Genomic DNA, 13,911 nt, shown 5'->3' with positions numbered 1-13,911 from the left:
TCAAACTTATTGATTGAATATTAGAATCTAAAACTTAAGAGCTCATGAACAACGTATAAGGTGTGAAACTTCATTTTGAGGAAGTGAATTTATTCTATTTTTTCTGCCAAAGACCTTAAAAAGTAGTTGCATTACGCCCTCTTGTGGCTAAAGAAACACATACAGGTTAAATCGTGATTCCATCTCCTTCAAACAACTCAAACCAGCCTTTATCCTGCAGAATAACACTACATTTATTGTTTGAATGGTTTCCACAGGAGTTAAAGGACAGTAGGTTTCACGTTACGTAAAATGGCGCAGACAGAAATAGAACAAATTTAAAACTGGAATAGCTGTCAGATCACTGGGACAAACACAGACATTACAAACATTACAAAATACATGATCCAAAAACACATCAATCACTGAAAACCCAAATATACAGTACATTGTATTAAAACAGATGCAAATAATTAAATAATTAATGACAAAAACAACCTGCACCTAGACGTGTCGACAAAACAACAAACGTAGAATTTCCTTTCTTATGAAAAATATTTTCGAACTCACAATGTTGACAAATTTCATTTTAAATTTGTTGTGCAATATTTTCTCAATTGTCCATTAAGGCAACGATAGGACAGCACCACAGATGCAACCACAAGAGTTTAAAGGTAGGTTGTATCAAAGGCCACAATGCAACAAATATCTAGGTGGGAATGAACAGCCAGGGTGGAGGGTTGTGGGTTTTGATCTGTGATCACCTTCCTGAGCAGGAGTAAGAAACTTAACAGGAGTGTATATGAGGATTCACGATTCATTCGACGAGGTGTTTTAACATCATAAAAGCTTTGTAATTTTAGTCTAAATATGATTTTTTAAAACAATAAGGTCATAAATACAACAGCAACAAGAGGTCACGTTGAAGTGAAAGGTGAGAAAATTCCACAGTGTATCTTTGCAAAGCCTCCGTGTACGTTCTTTGCATAGTTAATAGAGATTCAGATAGTAAACGCATATAGGAAAATAAACCAGTGTGTAAAGGATGGTGTCATATTATGTGCTAAAGGTCTGCCATTTGTTAACAGAGCAAAGTGCAAAGTCTGTACACAGTCGTTAGAGGAGCAGCTCTCAGGCCTTTCTTATGGCACTTGCTACCAAGCTTTCTCTCCTGGTGGTAGCAAATGCCTGCTGCTTCTCATAATAGGCTGCCTCATTAATAAAAGTGGGATACACGGTGCCAGAGCCTTGGTAGTGGATGGTCTTTCCATCAAAAGTTTGGAACATTGGGTCGCCGGGGTTCAGGGGCTCCCAGTCACAGTCCTGAAACAACAACAAGAAGCAAAAAAGGCTGAAAAACAACCAGACTCCGAATGCAAAGAGATGTTTTCATTTCAAACTGCAGCACATTCGTACCTGCAGGTTGGGGTGAACCATGGCGATGATGTTTCCGTTGTCATCCCGGGGGTAGTCGATTCTTTCGGAGAGTCGGAAAACTTCCACAGTACAGGGAGGGAACTCCATACCTAGAATCACATGTTATTATTGGGATTGAAAATAGGTGAGCTTCAACCACTCATGACTTAAATTTGATCAATACAGTTTGTATATTTGTATCATGGTATGACTGATTGGTGTGAATTGTCACCACCCAATGCTAAAATACTAAGCTTTTATCACAGCGTGATTGTCTGATCCAAGGGCCACGTTAACAACATTCATGTCAGCATTTAGAAGAATGACCAATCTGAGCATTAACAAAGGGAAGAACAATGGTTTTTCTTGTTATTGTATGTTGTTGTTTTGTGTATTTTTGTTGTTTTGTTTATTTTTGTGGCCTATACTACAAAGCTGGAAAAATACATCCCAAATATCTCTCCTGCTTTCATTCAAAATCCCAGAGCAGCTGTCCTACGAAGCTGGTCTGGGTCTATCAACACGTTAACTTAAGCCAGGTGATTCCAACCTGAATGCATGTGAGCTCACTTAAAGCAGGATAGCAGCGTCTGACCAATCGCAAACACGGACAAACCCTGGAACAATTCTTCAAAATACGAAGAATTTAAATCCATAATTCAAGCCAAAACCAACACTGTCGCTGCAGAAAAAGCAGGAAGGAAGGAATGCTGACAGATAATGCAGACTGTTAATGCGTAAAATCATGAGATTATACAATATTAATTCATCTAATATCAACAGACAGCACTCTGATCAGTCACACTTCATTACAGCACAGACTTGTTTCTATTCACTTGGTCCATCTCAGTTTCACTAGGATGAAAGCGCAACAATTTCATTTAGCAGACACTTTTGTCCAAAGCGACATGCAACACTATAAGAATTTAGACTTAGTAGGTGCAACCAGTGCTTTACGTTTCATTGGCTGCAGGTGCTGCCATCTAGTGCTAGAAGAAGTACCTTGATTTATTTTCTATATTAATAATAATAATAATAATAATAATAATGGTTTGGATTTATATAGCGCTTTTTTCGAGGAGACTGCAAGTGTGTACAGAAACCGTTATTCATTCACACCAGTCACTCACATCAGTCATACCGGTGGTGGTAAGCTACAAAGTAGCCGCAGTTGCCCTGGGACATACCGACAAAAGCGTAGTTGCCATTTCGCGCCTGCGGCCCCTGTGACCAACACCAACATTCATGCACAATTCATACCAATTTATACGAGGCAATGCGGGTAAAGTGCCTTGCGCAAGGACACAACGACAATTACTTGGCTAGAGCGGGATTCCAACCTCCAACCCTTCAGTTATTGGAAAACCCGCTCTACCACTGAGCCATGGTCACCCCTAGTTTTATCATTTCACAGCAGTTGCGCTGCTATAAACAAAGTGGGGAGGGTCCCCACTTTGTTTATAGCAGCGCAACTGCTGTATGTTCCTGCTGAGGCTGTCAGCGTCGTCAACAGTGTATATGAATAAATTAATTAATTAATGACTTTATCGGTCCGCGGATCAACAGGATTGTAGTACAGGCCCTCTGTCATTTTATACAAACTTTTGTTTTTTTGAGTCATTTTGCGTGTTTGTGTAATAATTTTAGATTTTTTGTTGTTTCATTTTGTGTATTTTTGTTGTGCTTTTTGTGTATTTTTCTGTAATTCTGTTTGCTCTTTGCAGTCATTTTGTGTACTTTTGCAGTTTTTCCATGTATTTTTGTATTCTTCATGTTGTTTTGTGTGTTTTATTCATTCATTTTGTGTAGTTTTGTCATTTTATATACTTTTGTTGTTTTGTGAATCATTTTTATTTTGTAACCATTTTATAAAATTTTGTAGTCATTTTGTGTATTTTTGTTGTTTATTTATCTATTTTTATTGGCATTTTAGTGCGTTTTTTGTGGTCATTTTGTGCATTTACTTTGGTAGGCCGTTTATTTGATTTAAAGCCATTGATAACTTTATCCCTTATGAAATATTGTGGGTTTTTTTTTGTATTTTATCCATAATAAAGAATTTGGAGTATTGACCCATTCAGCAAATGGGCTTTTGGCAAAATAGTAATAGTTAAAACCAGTGCACACTCTGAGATGTTATAATCAGGCCCTTATATAAGAGCCTGAGAGTCACTGCTCTGCATGCTACTGGTAGCAAAAAACAACATGTACTGTCCTCAGTCATCATTTAGAGGGGAAGCCATATCTTCTCCTCGGAGATTTGTGCTGTTCAGCCTCAGAGCACAGGAACACTGATCATCATCATGCATTCATCAGCACCAGTGCAGTCCCTCCAGAGAACATTAGCACACAGTTGGCAGCCAAACCCTGGCAGCACGGAAACCAACAAACTCCAAACAAGCAGATCATTCAGCTCTCAGGACAGCGAGGGAAAGCAGCCGACTGCAACGCACACTTGGCACTGGGAGCACGTTGTGTCAAAGGAGGGAAACTGTTTTGGGTGTAAACATTACAGTGTCTGTACTGGCTTTACTGGACGTCAGGAAGCAGAGCAGATGCAGACACATTTGGTGATTTAACTGCATTTGATCTGTTTTAAGCTCATGTAGACTTTTTTAGTTGTGATTCCCAAGGCCAACAAAGGCAAATCAAAACAACTTGTTTCTTGATGACATATGAAGCCATTTTTTTCTCAATCCTTCCATTGCTTCAGCTGCAAAAACAACACTTTGGCCTCAGCGCAACAAAGACCCAGGGTTTAAATTCAGAGACGAACCATAAACACTACTGAGTGAAGCTGTGCATGTTTGGCTCACATTTCCATGGGTATTTTACTATTTCCCCAGGTACAGTACTGTTTTTCTTCAAGTGCTTCAACACTTGCGCTAGTACTAAGCATGCTTAGATCATTGATAACTACTAGTGACAAGTTCAGCTCCAGGAGAAATCTAATTCCTGCTCGATAGTGTATAAATAGGACAAATTAATATGAATAAATGGCCTTTACAGTCTTTATCACAGCTAAATATGCACAAACCCAGGCAGGGGCTTTCTTGTCAGTAGTTTTCAAGTTCTTTTCAAGAATTTCCAGGTTGTATCTTTGTATTTCAGCAGCTTTTAAAGACCGTGTAAAGCAAATTCAAACATTGTCTTCTAAACACATTAAATGGGTCATAAATGTATTTCTTAAAACATGTACAAAGCCATCCAACCATTTAGAATTTAATTGTGGAGCAAGGCTTCAAAAACTGTTTCCAATTTCTGTGTTCAGGATTTGATGGGCGGGTCAGAAATCAGTGTCGCGTTATATAACGGAGCTATCATTAGCATAAACCTGACCCTGCTGCTGAAGCACACCAAACTTACGTGGCCTCCATTGGGCGCAATTCAACTCCTAGCCAAAAACAAACCACATATTCGTACCACATTTTCCATGAAATAAGCAAGTTTATACACCGCGATGCACATATTCTGACTCGGGCGAAGCAGACCTTTCTGCTGATACCTCGTTTGGCCTGATCCGAGCACTTTTGGAAGCACTATCGACGCTGGAGTAGCTTTCACACTGCTCTCTCCCATAAACACAGTAAGGAGGCGGCGCAAATCCCAAGCGTGGGGGTGGTTCCAGCACCTTTAGCTGACACGCCCCCGGTGTTTCAGAGCAGAGAGAAGTGCTTGTTTTTCCATGATTTTGAGACCTAATTTTATACTTAGCAATTTTTTTCATCTTTCAAATTTGGCTCAGTGGTCAATGACACGTTTCTGTGGTGGAACAAACTCATAACACTAATGTATTTCTGCTTTACATGGACTTTAAACCTAAAAACATGTGTGTTAAAACTAAATCATACATGTCGGGTTAATTTAATGTTAGGGGTAAATGTGCGTAAATGATGTGTGATTTGTCCAGGCTGTACCGTCCTGTTAACACATGTTAGGCTGGAATATGAATGAGGATAAATGAATAAATGTATAAAATGACCCACTGTGCGTGCTGTAATGTGTCCTACCTGCATTAAATAACTCAATGAAGTCCAGGGCGTGTTTCAGAATGTCTCTCATAGATTCAAAGATGTTACTCCTTAAAACCCCCTGTGGCTGAGGACCCACCTCCAGACCTGCAAAGAAACAACACACACAACTAAAAAGTTTGTCTAACTAGGTGAGCTGATGTCATTCAGAGGTGATCCATATATACGCATTTGTGTAAAAAACTCATGAAAACACTGTAAAAAGCCTTCTTGAAATTTTCATTTTGTTTTTACCTCTGCAGAGGTTATATTTTTAACCACAGATTAAATAAAATAATTATTTGTTTGTTTGTTGCCAGGATTTACATCAAAAGCATTTTACGGATTTGGACAAAATTTTAACCAAAGATATACCTTCTTACACCATGGAAGATTCCATTACATTTTGAAGGTGATCCAGACCAATTCATAATTCTGGATCAGTTTAAAAAAAAATTAAAAAATCTAAAAAATCCTTATCTCTCATTATTGGCGAAATTTGTGAAATTCTTTATGAAATTTGACTCAGTTGTGTTGGGTTGGTTTCTCAATTACTCCACCAAGTTTCATCCAGATTGAATCCAGTTTGCACATTTTATCTCAATTTCTCCATAAAAATGGGAGTGCCAATACATTTGGACGTACTGCATCATTATTAATAGGGATATACTGTAAATGTCTTGTTAATGATCTTGGTACTATAATCAGTATTACTGATCCAGATAACTGACTATATCTTACAAAGAGGAGATTTTGGCACTTAGCAGAGGTTTGCGCTCTCATAGTGCTCTTGTTTAATTGGCTTTTATTCTTTAATCTATCAGAACAGATCTCAGGGTACAGCTTTAGGAGAAGAGGGTCAATGATTAGACGACACATCTGTCATTTGTAATCCATAACCTCAAAAAGACTGTGAATTCACACACTAACTGGTTTAACTGGTGGATTTTTGCTTGATGATTCAAAGACTGTAGATCACATACTGAAAGGATATAACTGAAGCCAATAAAAAGCTACAAAAACATCACACAAACCCTTGGAAAGAGACAATTTGAATAGCAAACTGGTCGTATTGTGTTGCCAGGTTAGACGTTTTGATGGACAATATCTGACACAAAATTTCCATGGTCCACCCTAAACTTTGGATAACTTTATCAGAGCATTTGCAAATGATACATGACACAGTGAGAGTGGTAGGACTCACCCACAGGATGTTTGGCTACGGAGCGTGACGTAGAATATTTCAGAAGAGGATGTTCGTTCAGCAGAACCAGACAGCTCGCTGGAAAGATGGATTTCTGAAAAAAGATGGACAAGGAACCATAATGACACTTATTATGAAACAGGCCATTCTATAAGCATCCATGCAACACACGCTCATGTCTAGGTCACAGTGATTCATTTTTATTCCATTAAAAACCTACAATAAGGTCAAACTCAGAAACAGCTCAGTGGTCACTGAGGCCATTCTGTGAGACAATAAGTGACTATTTAAAGATGATCTATGAAGCGTGTCAACTGGTAAACTCAGCCTCAGGTTTTGAGATCACACACAAACAGATAGACGTAATCTAACACGGAGCATTTGAGTATAGGATTTGATCTCATCTGAGTGCCTTTGTTCATTTTCTATAAGTAGATTAGCATTTTTAACTTTCCTATGGGCTTCACCTCCCTAACGGTCCTTTTATATATATATATATATATTTACCAATTATTAATGGTAATGAGGGTGGCACAGAGCTTTACTAGTTCTGTGTGATTAAAAATCCTTATCTCTCATGTTGGTTCATAATGAATTTATCTTTATAAAATTTGACTCGGTTGGTTCCTGAATAACCCCACTGTGGTTCATCCACATCAGATTGTGCATTTCATTACAATTTTTTGGTACGCATGTATGTATGTGTGATGTTGAACTACAAGTTGCTATTAGAGACACTTGCCTGTATGTAGTTCATCATCTGCAGGTTGAAGTGGTCTTTGGAGCTTTCCAGTAACAGAGTGCAGCCCATGTTGGACGTGGTGTTGTGGAGGTCAAAGATGACATCATAGGCCTCTGGGCTTCCCTTAGGACCAAACATCCTGTTGATCTCCTGAGCTCTACGCACCTCATAAGGCAAGTCGCCTCCTCCCAGAGTACTGCATACACACACACGCACACACATAAATGAAATAACTGTCTCCTAACTCACTATTCATCAGGTTGTACCCTTTAAGACACTGAGCACTAAAGCAAGTTAAACATGTCCACCACCGTGTCCAAGGTGCTAGGTAAACTTTTAGCTAGAATATATGAGAAAGTGGAGCAAGACCCATAATGGACAACCTATTGTTAACACAATAACTGTAAGACAAGTTTGCACGGAGCACTAAATATCCCCCTTAGTCCTGACCAAGCTTAAATGTGTGTTTAAAAATGGATCATTTGATTAATTCAAATAATTAACAATATAAAATAATAGATAGCAGTGGCCTTTGAGAATATCAATGGTTTGCTGTAAATTGTCATGCTAGGAATGAACATAGACTTAGACTTTCTTTACTGTCATTCAAACTTGAACTTTACAGTACAGATAAGAACAACATGTCGTTGCATTGGCTCATACGGCAGAATAAAAAACAGTAGCAAGTATTTACATAAGGCAAGTTTTATTTAAAAAAAATAAGAAAATAAGGTGCAGATATAAATAGATATTAAGAAGAAAAGCTATGTGTAAAATTCCTATACAGATAAATATATTGCACTTTTTTTTCATGTATTACATGTATCTATTTTTACAGTCCAGTGAGGTTGAGGGTGTTTGAGGGGGAAGTAAGGGATAATTTTTTCACTGATGTTTATCTAAAACAGAGTAATTAAACACTCCTTTGTGTCCAGTTTTAGTCCTAATTTAGTCATCAGGACTATTTCAGTGGTAGTCAAGTTTCTGAAAGACATTAGGATTTGAGGCGATTCAATATTTTATAGTCATAGTCGACTAAAATTTGAAACACAAGAGTTTATCTTTTTTTTTTTTTTTTAAATACTCAATTACCATTGATCAACCTGATGTGGGATAGTATCAATGATTGTAAATATACACAGACAGATTTAACGTGATCAATGTGTAAGAAAACGAGCCGTCTAACGTCCGCAAACACAATCAGCACTTTTGATTCAATACCTTCCAAAAAAGAACCTTAGTTATGATTAGATTTGGTCCCATGTGGACATTATAGTTTTTATTAATTGATGAAAACATCAAATTATTTTGATATAGTTTTTAACAGCATGAATTTAAAAAAAAAAAAAGTCAATAGTCTAGTTGAATGACTTGGTGTAGAAAAATATGATGGGAAGTTTTAGTCAAATAATTGAACACTGGTTTCAATGGGGGGCAGTTAGGAGCACAATAAGGCTTTAGACGCACAACGTGTCGAGGGCAGGGTGTCAAACTTGTTTTAGTTCGGTGCAAAATATGGAGCGGTTTGATCTGAAGTGGGTAGCAGATTTTAGGTGGGAAACAGAGGAGTTTCAGCCCTACTTTGCACTATACATGATGTGTAATGTATATAAGGCACTGACCAAATTTGAGCGATAAGTAATCGATATCTGTCCCTGCAGGATCTTCACTTTACATTTTCTATGTGATCCATTTTTATTTAATTTGTGGAAATAATTTCAGGAATATTGCAGGATTCTTTCCACAATTTCCAATTGTAAATCATGTGATTAAAGCAGGGCAAAACTGAGCCATGCAAATATTGAGTTTTGTTGAATTTGTGTGTGTTTTAAGGGATTGAGATGTCTACAACTGAATTAGTTGATAATTTACACAATGATTCATGTTTTCTGTCATTTTTACTTCCTCCAACAGCCAGAATTGAATGCTCTAAAGCAGCATTTCTCAAATGGGGGTACGTGATGGCACTACAGAGGGTACTTGAGAAAGCGACAGAGGGAAATTAACAAATGAAAACATTAAAAATATAGGGTTTTATTAAATGTATTTTTAGTTAAATATGATAATCATACTAAATATTTCCAGCAACACACAAAACGACAACAAAAACAGACAAAATAAGAGAAAAATATACTGAATAATCAAAAGAACAAACAACAAAATACACAAGATCACTACAAAATACACAAAAATAACAAAAACATACAAAACGTCAACGACATAAGAAACAATCAAACGACACCAGAAAACACACACTGAGATATTATAATTTAAAACATATCAACACACAAAAAAGAGAACAACAAAATACACAAAAACTACACACAAAAAAACACAGAATTATCATAGAAATGTTTTGATTAGAATATGAACTGAAAATAAAAAACAAGGGTCAGTCTTGGTTCCACACCAGGCTGAAGATGACCGTAAATGATAAAAAACTATAAAAATAAATCTATTCAGGAAACACTAAATAGTGTTTCATTCACTTATTTACAAAATGAGATTCTTCAAAATGTCTGTTCTGTTTTCACAGAATTCTGAGCAAAATGTTGTTGTCGTTGGACATAAGGGTACTAGCATTGAAAAGTAAGGGAAAGAGGGTACCTGAGCCCAAAAAAAAGTTTGAGAACCACTGCTCTAAAGGGCCGGATTTGGCCTCTTGCGTTTGACACGTGGTTTGTATGGTATGAAATAAAAAAAAAGGACGAAGTTGTGATTTAGCTGATTGGTTTCAACATATTTCTTGTTTTGTTTGGTGTGAGGAGATCGATCATGCACCAATATGAGGAAATGCTAATGAAACGTGTCTTAAGTTTCTGCAGATTATAGCAAATAAGCTTTCAGCCGTCAGTCATCTTTGTGTAGCAAAAAGGAACATTGAGTGCTGTTTTTAGAGCATGCCTCCAAGTGGTTAATCTTCTTACATATTAACTTCCTCAAGGGCAAAGGCTAAGTAAGCTGAAAAGTGCTATGAAGATATTTAAAGATCAAGTGCAACTCTTCCTGTTTGTGAACGCTGACAGAATCACTATGAATTGGACCACTATGGATTGGACTGACACTAATAGTGCATTCTGTTATATATATATATTAGAGCTGGGCAGCGGTTTAGCTTTCACATTTGATTCACAGGGGCCCGATTCGATATTCAGTCAAGAATATTTCAGTCCCATTGTAAAAAAGTAGAATGAAACAGTATTCAGTGACTCCTGAATGAATATATTTCTATAGTTTTTATCATTTCCGCCTGATGTGAGACCAAGACGGACCCTTATTTTCAGTTCATGTTCTAAGCATGACTATTGTCATCATCAATATGATCATTCTTTTTAAAGGTGGAGTCTGCAACTTTTATAAAAGTAATTTTTTTTGTCATATTTGCTAAAGCTGTCGCTATGTAACGACAGCTTTACACGGAACTAATAGTTTGTGTGAATAAAACAGGCTCATTGAGTCCCCCCTGCTGCCTTTGGCAGATTGCCAAAATGCACCGCGACCGAGCAAAAAGAACCAATCAGAGCCAGGATTGTGTTTGATCAACTGTCTGACAGCTGTTGCTCACAGGCCCCGCCCCTTTCCTGGAGCTAGAGCGCCATCTTTTTTACAGTGTATGGTCTGGAGGAGTAGAAGATGGAATTGGTGACTTTTCTGCTTGAAAGGTAATTACAGCTGCTTGATTTACATTATGTTTGATTTGTAATTGTTACACTAGAACTCTGTAGTGCATGTGTTGTTTGTGTGCGCGCAGCAGCCTCTGTGTGGGCTGATTGATGATTTAAGATTCAGCGTCAGGACCTACACCCCGCTATGCAACTGGCCACCCTGCCGCTAGGGGGTTGTGGCTGTGTTGTTGTTACAAATGAGCAATTAAAAAGCCCTTGTTTATTTTCCAGCGACAGAAACATTTGTTTTGTGCTTTTTAGGCATCTTAAAATGTACTTTATTTCTGGATTATTATATATTGAAATAAATAATTATTTTCCTAGTGAGGGTATTAATGATTAATTAGTATGACACCAAATAAAATCACAATATAACAATTTGTCAACCTAAAAATAAATCACATTATGCAATAACTCTGCCACCTTCCTGAAACATCTGCAGACCGTTAACTTCCCCTGCACATGTGGCTAACCTTAAGTTTTAAATCCCTGGTAAGATAACTGAACCAACTAAAACTCTGGAAGTAAATATACATTTTAATTGTGTGGGGACAGATTCATTTATCTGCCGACATGCAGGCTAAATATGCATGCTTGATATGTGGCAATAAATTAGCAATTAGCATGTGTTCACTGACATTAGAATCAGAATCAACTTTATTGACAAAGTAATGTATTGCATACACACGAGGAATTTGTCTTGGTGTGTTATCAAATTTAAGTTGTTTTTTGTAGCCCTTCAAATACATTATCTAAAAAAAAATAAGAAAGTGTCTATTCGTACGGTTGCTGTACAGACAACCCCGGTGCTATTGCCATGGTTACCGAAGTACACGTACATAGGGGTTTAGGGTTAGGATTAGGTTAGAACCCTATATACCTGGTAGATTCTCATCCTTTTTGGCGAGGAGGGCGATTCTTCTGAGGTGGAAATCGTCAGCTCCACCTACAAGTGTATATTGGATTAAAGAGGTGCTTTACTTCCTTAAGTTGGAAAAAATCATGCTGACCCTCTCTGGATCTGAGAAGTCCTTTGGAGAAACTTGGAATCCTTTCTTTTCATATATCAAAAGTACAGAATGCCATCTTGATGTTGACTGAGAACCTGTTTTAAATAGTCTGTCAATTTTTTATTATATTCAATCTAGTTTATTTTCCCTTTAAGAGGTGTGCTAGGGGAATGTTAGGGTAAGGATGTGGGGGTTCGAGTTTGTATATGTATGTCTTGTCCTTGTATGTCGTTAAAAAAACAAAAAAAAAGAAGAATTTTGTAAAAAAAAAAAAAATTGTATGTAAAATGTTCTATTTTTCTTCAATAAAAAAAAAAAAATAAAAAGGTTAGAACCCTATATTGCAACAGTTTTTAGGTTTAGAGTTAGGGTAAAGTTTAGTCTTAGTCACACGACCTAAACTGGCCCATGACTGACCGATCACGTGACCTAAACTGGCCAAATAGGAGTGCTGCATATAGATAGAATAGGTATATTGATACGGCAACCGTACAAATAGCCACTGCCAAAAAAAATCTTTACATATTATTCGATATCGTTTTAACTGAATAGAACTGTCTACACTATGTTGTCTTCATTAAAAATGCATTTTTTAACCCAGGTGAGATAAGGCAAAATGGCCTTTTTGAGAGTAAAGGTGGCAGACCCCTGCCCTAGGGGTACACGTACCCCCATTTGAGAAACCCTGCTATAAGCTATGATAGTGCATTTGTGCTGCTTGAGCTCCTGTTATTCAACCACGTTAGTAAGAAGACTGTGGTGTGTAGTCATGCACACAGAGAGGACAGCAGCACGGATGGAGGAAACGCTGTGACTCGGTTTGCAGCTCAGTCACGTTTTTCCTGCGTCTGTCTCAGAGGATGAAGGCCGGGAGGAGGGACTCGCTGCAGCCTGCTATTGGCAGAGGCTGATGGTAAACACGGTCCACATTTCACTGGCGTCTGATTGAAGAGTCCACGTGATAGAATGTAAATAATGATGTTGTCTGATCAATGCACACAGCGGTGACGTTTCCTTTGTTTGGCTCGGTGGAAACACGCGCAGTGGTGGCGTTGTTGTTGTTGTTGTGTAATTACGCCTTTTTGTGGTTATAACGGATAATCAGGGGGTTATTTAAATACAGTGTGTGTGTGTGTTAGACTTATTCTAAAGGAGGTTTGTTGTCGATGTGATTTGTGGCGAGTTGCCATTAAAAAGTTTCCATTGATGCACAGAGAGAGAAAGAACCTGTGGGCAGTGACAGCTTTACCTGAGGTTCTCCGGTGTGAAGGCTCGGTTCAGGTCCGTGTCCACGTATCTGGTGCACTTCTCCACTGCCTTTGGGTTGGTGATGAAAGGTTGGACTTCCACACCTTTCCTCTGGACCTCGGTGTTGTTCTGCACCCACAGGTTGACCAGCATCACCCCGGACATCTCGTTCCCGTGCGTCCCTCCGAAAATCGCCACTCTCCTGGCCTCGTCCAGACGCGCCGCGCTGTGGTAGGAAGACATGGCGATGGTGGTGTCGGTGTCCGGGTGGCAGACGCCGTGAGGACACGCTGGTCTAGAGTGTCGGAGGAAAAGTTTCCAGCTGGAGCTCCAGCTCTTGTTTTTAAAGCCGAGCGAAGCGGAGGTGTTACGTAACGCGTCCTGTCGTGGTCGGTCACCGTGCGTAAAACGCTAGGGTTTAACAGACACATGAGATCTACGGACACTGTCTTTAATCACACTGTTTACCTGTCACTGACAGACCTGTGCACAGGAAGCGCGGGTCTCAGACCACAATCTTTCAAAATAAAACACTGTTGATGTGGTTATTAACAACAATAACATTAATACATATATTAATAATACTATAGTAACACAATATAATACCAATAATAATAATAAATAATACGCACGGTGG

General features: G+C 38.3%; 1 protein-coding gene across 1 annotated transcript; it reads right to left on the bottom strand.

Moving 5' to 3' along the window:
• Window positions 1-214: 214 nt before the first annotated feature.
• aspa (aspartoacylase) lies at window positions 215-13,861 on the bottom strand. Its single transcript, XM_028466837.1, has 6 exons — window positions 13,276-13,861; window positions 7,352-7,547; window positions 6,610-6,703; window positions 5,406-5,513; window positions 1,396-1,505; window positions 215-1,302 (listed from the first exon to the last, which is right to left on the bottom strand). Exons 1-6 carry the CDS (start codon window positions 13,515-13,517, stop codon window positions 1,111-1,113), a joined length of 942 nt encoding a protein of 313 aa, XP_028322638.1. The 5' UTR covers window positions 13,518-13,861; the 3' UTR covers window positions 215-1,110.
• Window positions 13,862-13,911: the final 50 nt, after the last annotated feature.

This window comes from Gouania willdenowi, chromosome 14 (assembly GCF_900634775.1).
Source record: "Gouania willdenowi chromosome 14, fGouWil2.1, whole genome shotgun sequence".
Taxonomy (NCBI): Eukaryota; Metazoa; Chordata; class Actinopteri; order Blenniiformes; family Gobiesocidae; genus Gouania; species Gouania willdenowi.
The sequence above is the reverse complement of the archived record's forward strand: the minus strand, read 5'-3'. Positions and strand labels throughout refer to the sequence as shown.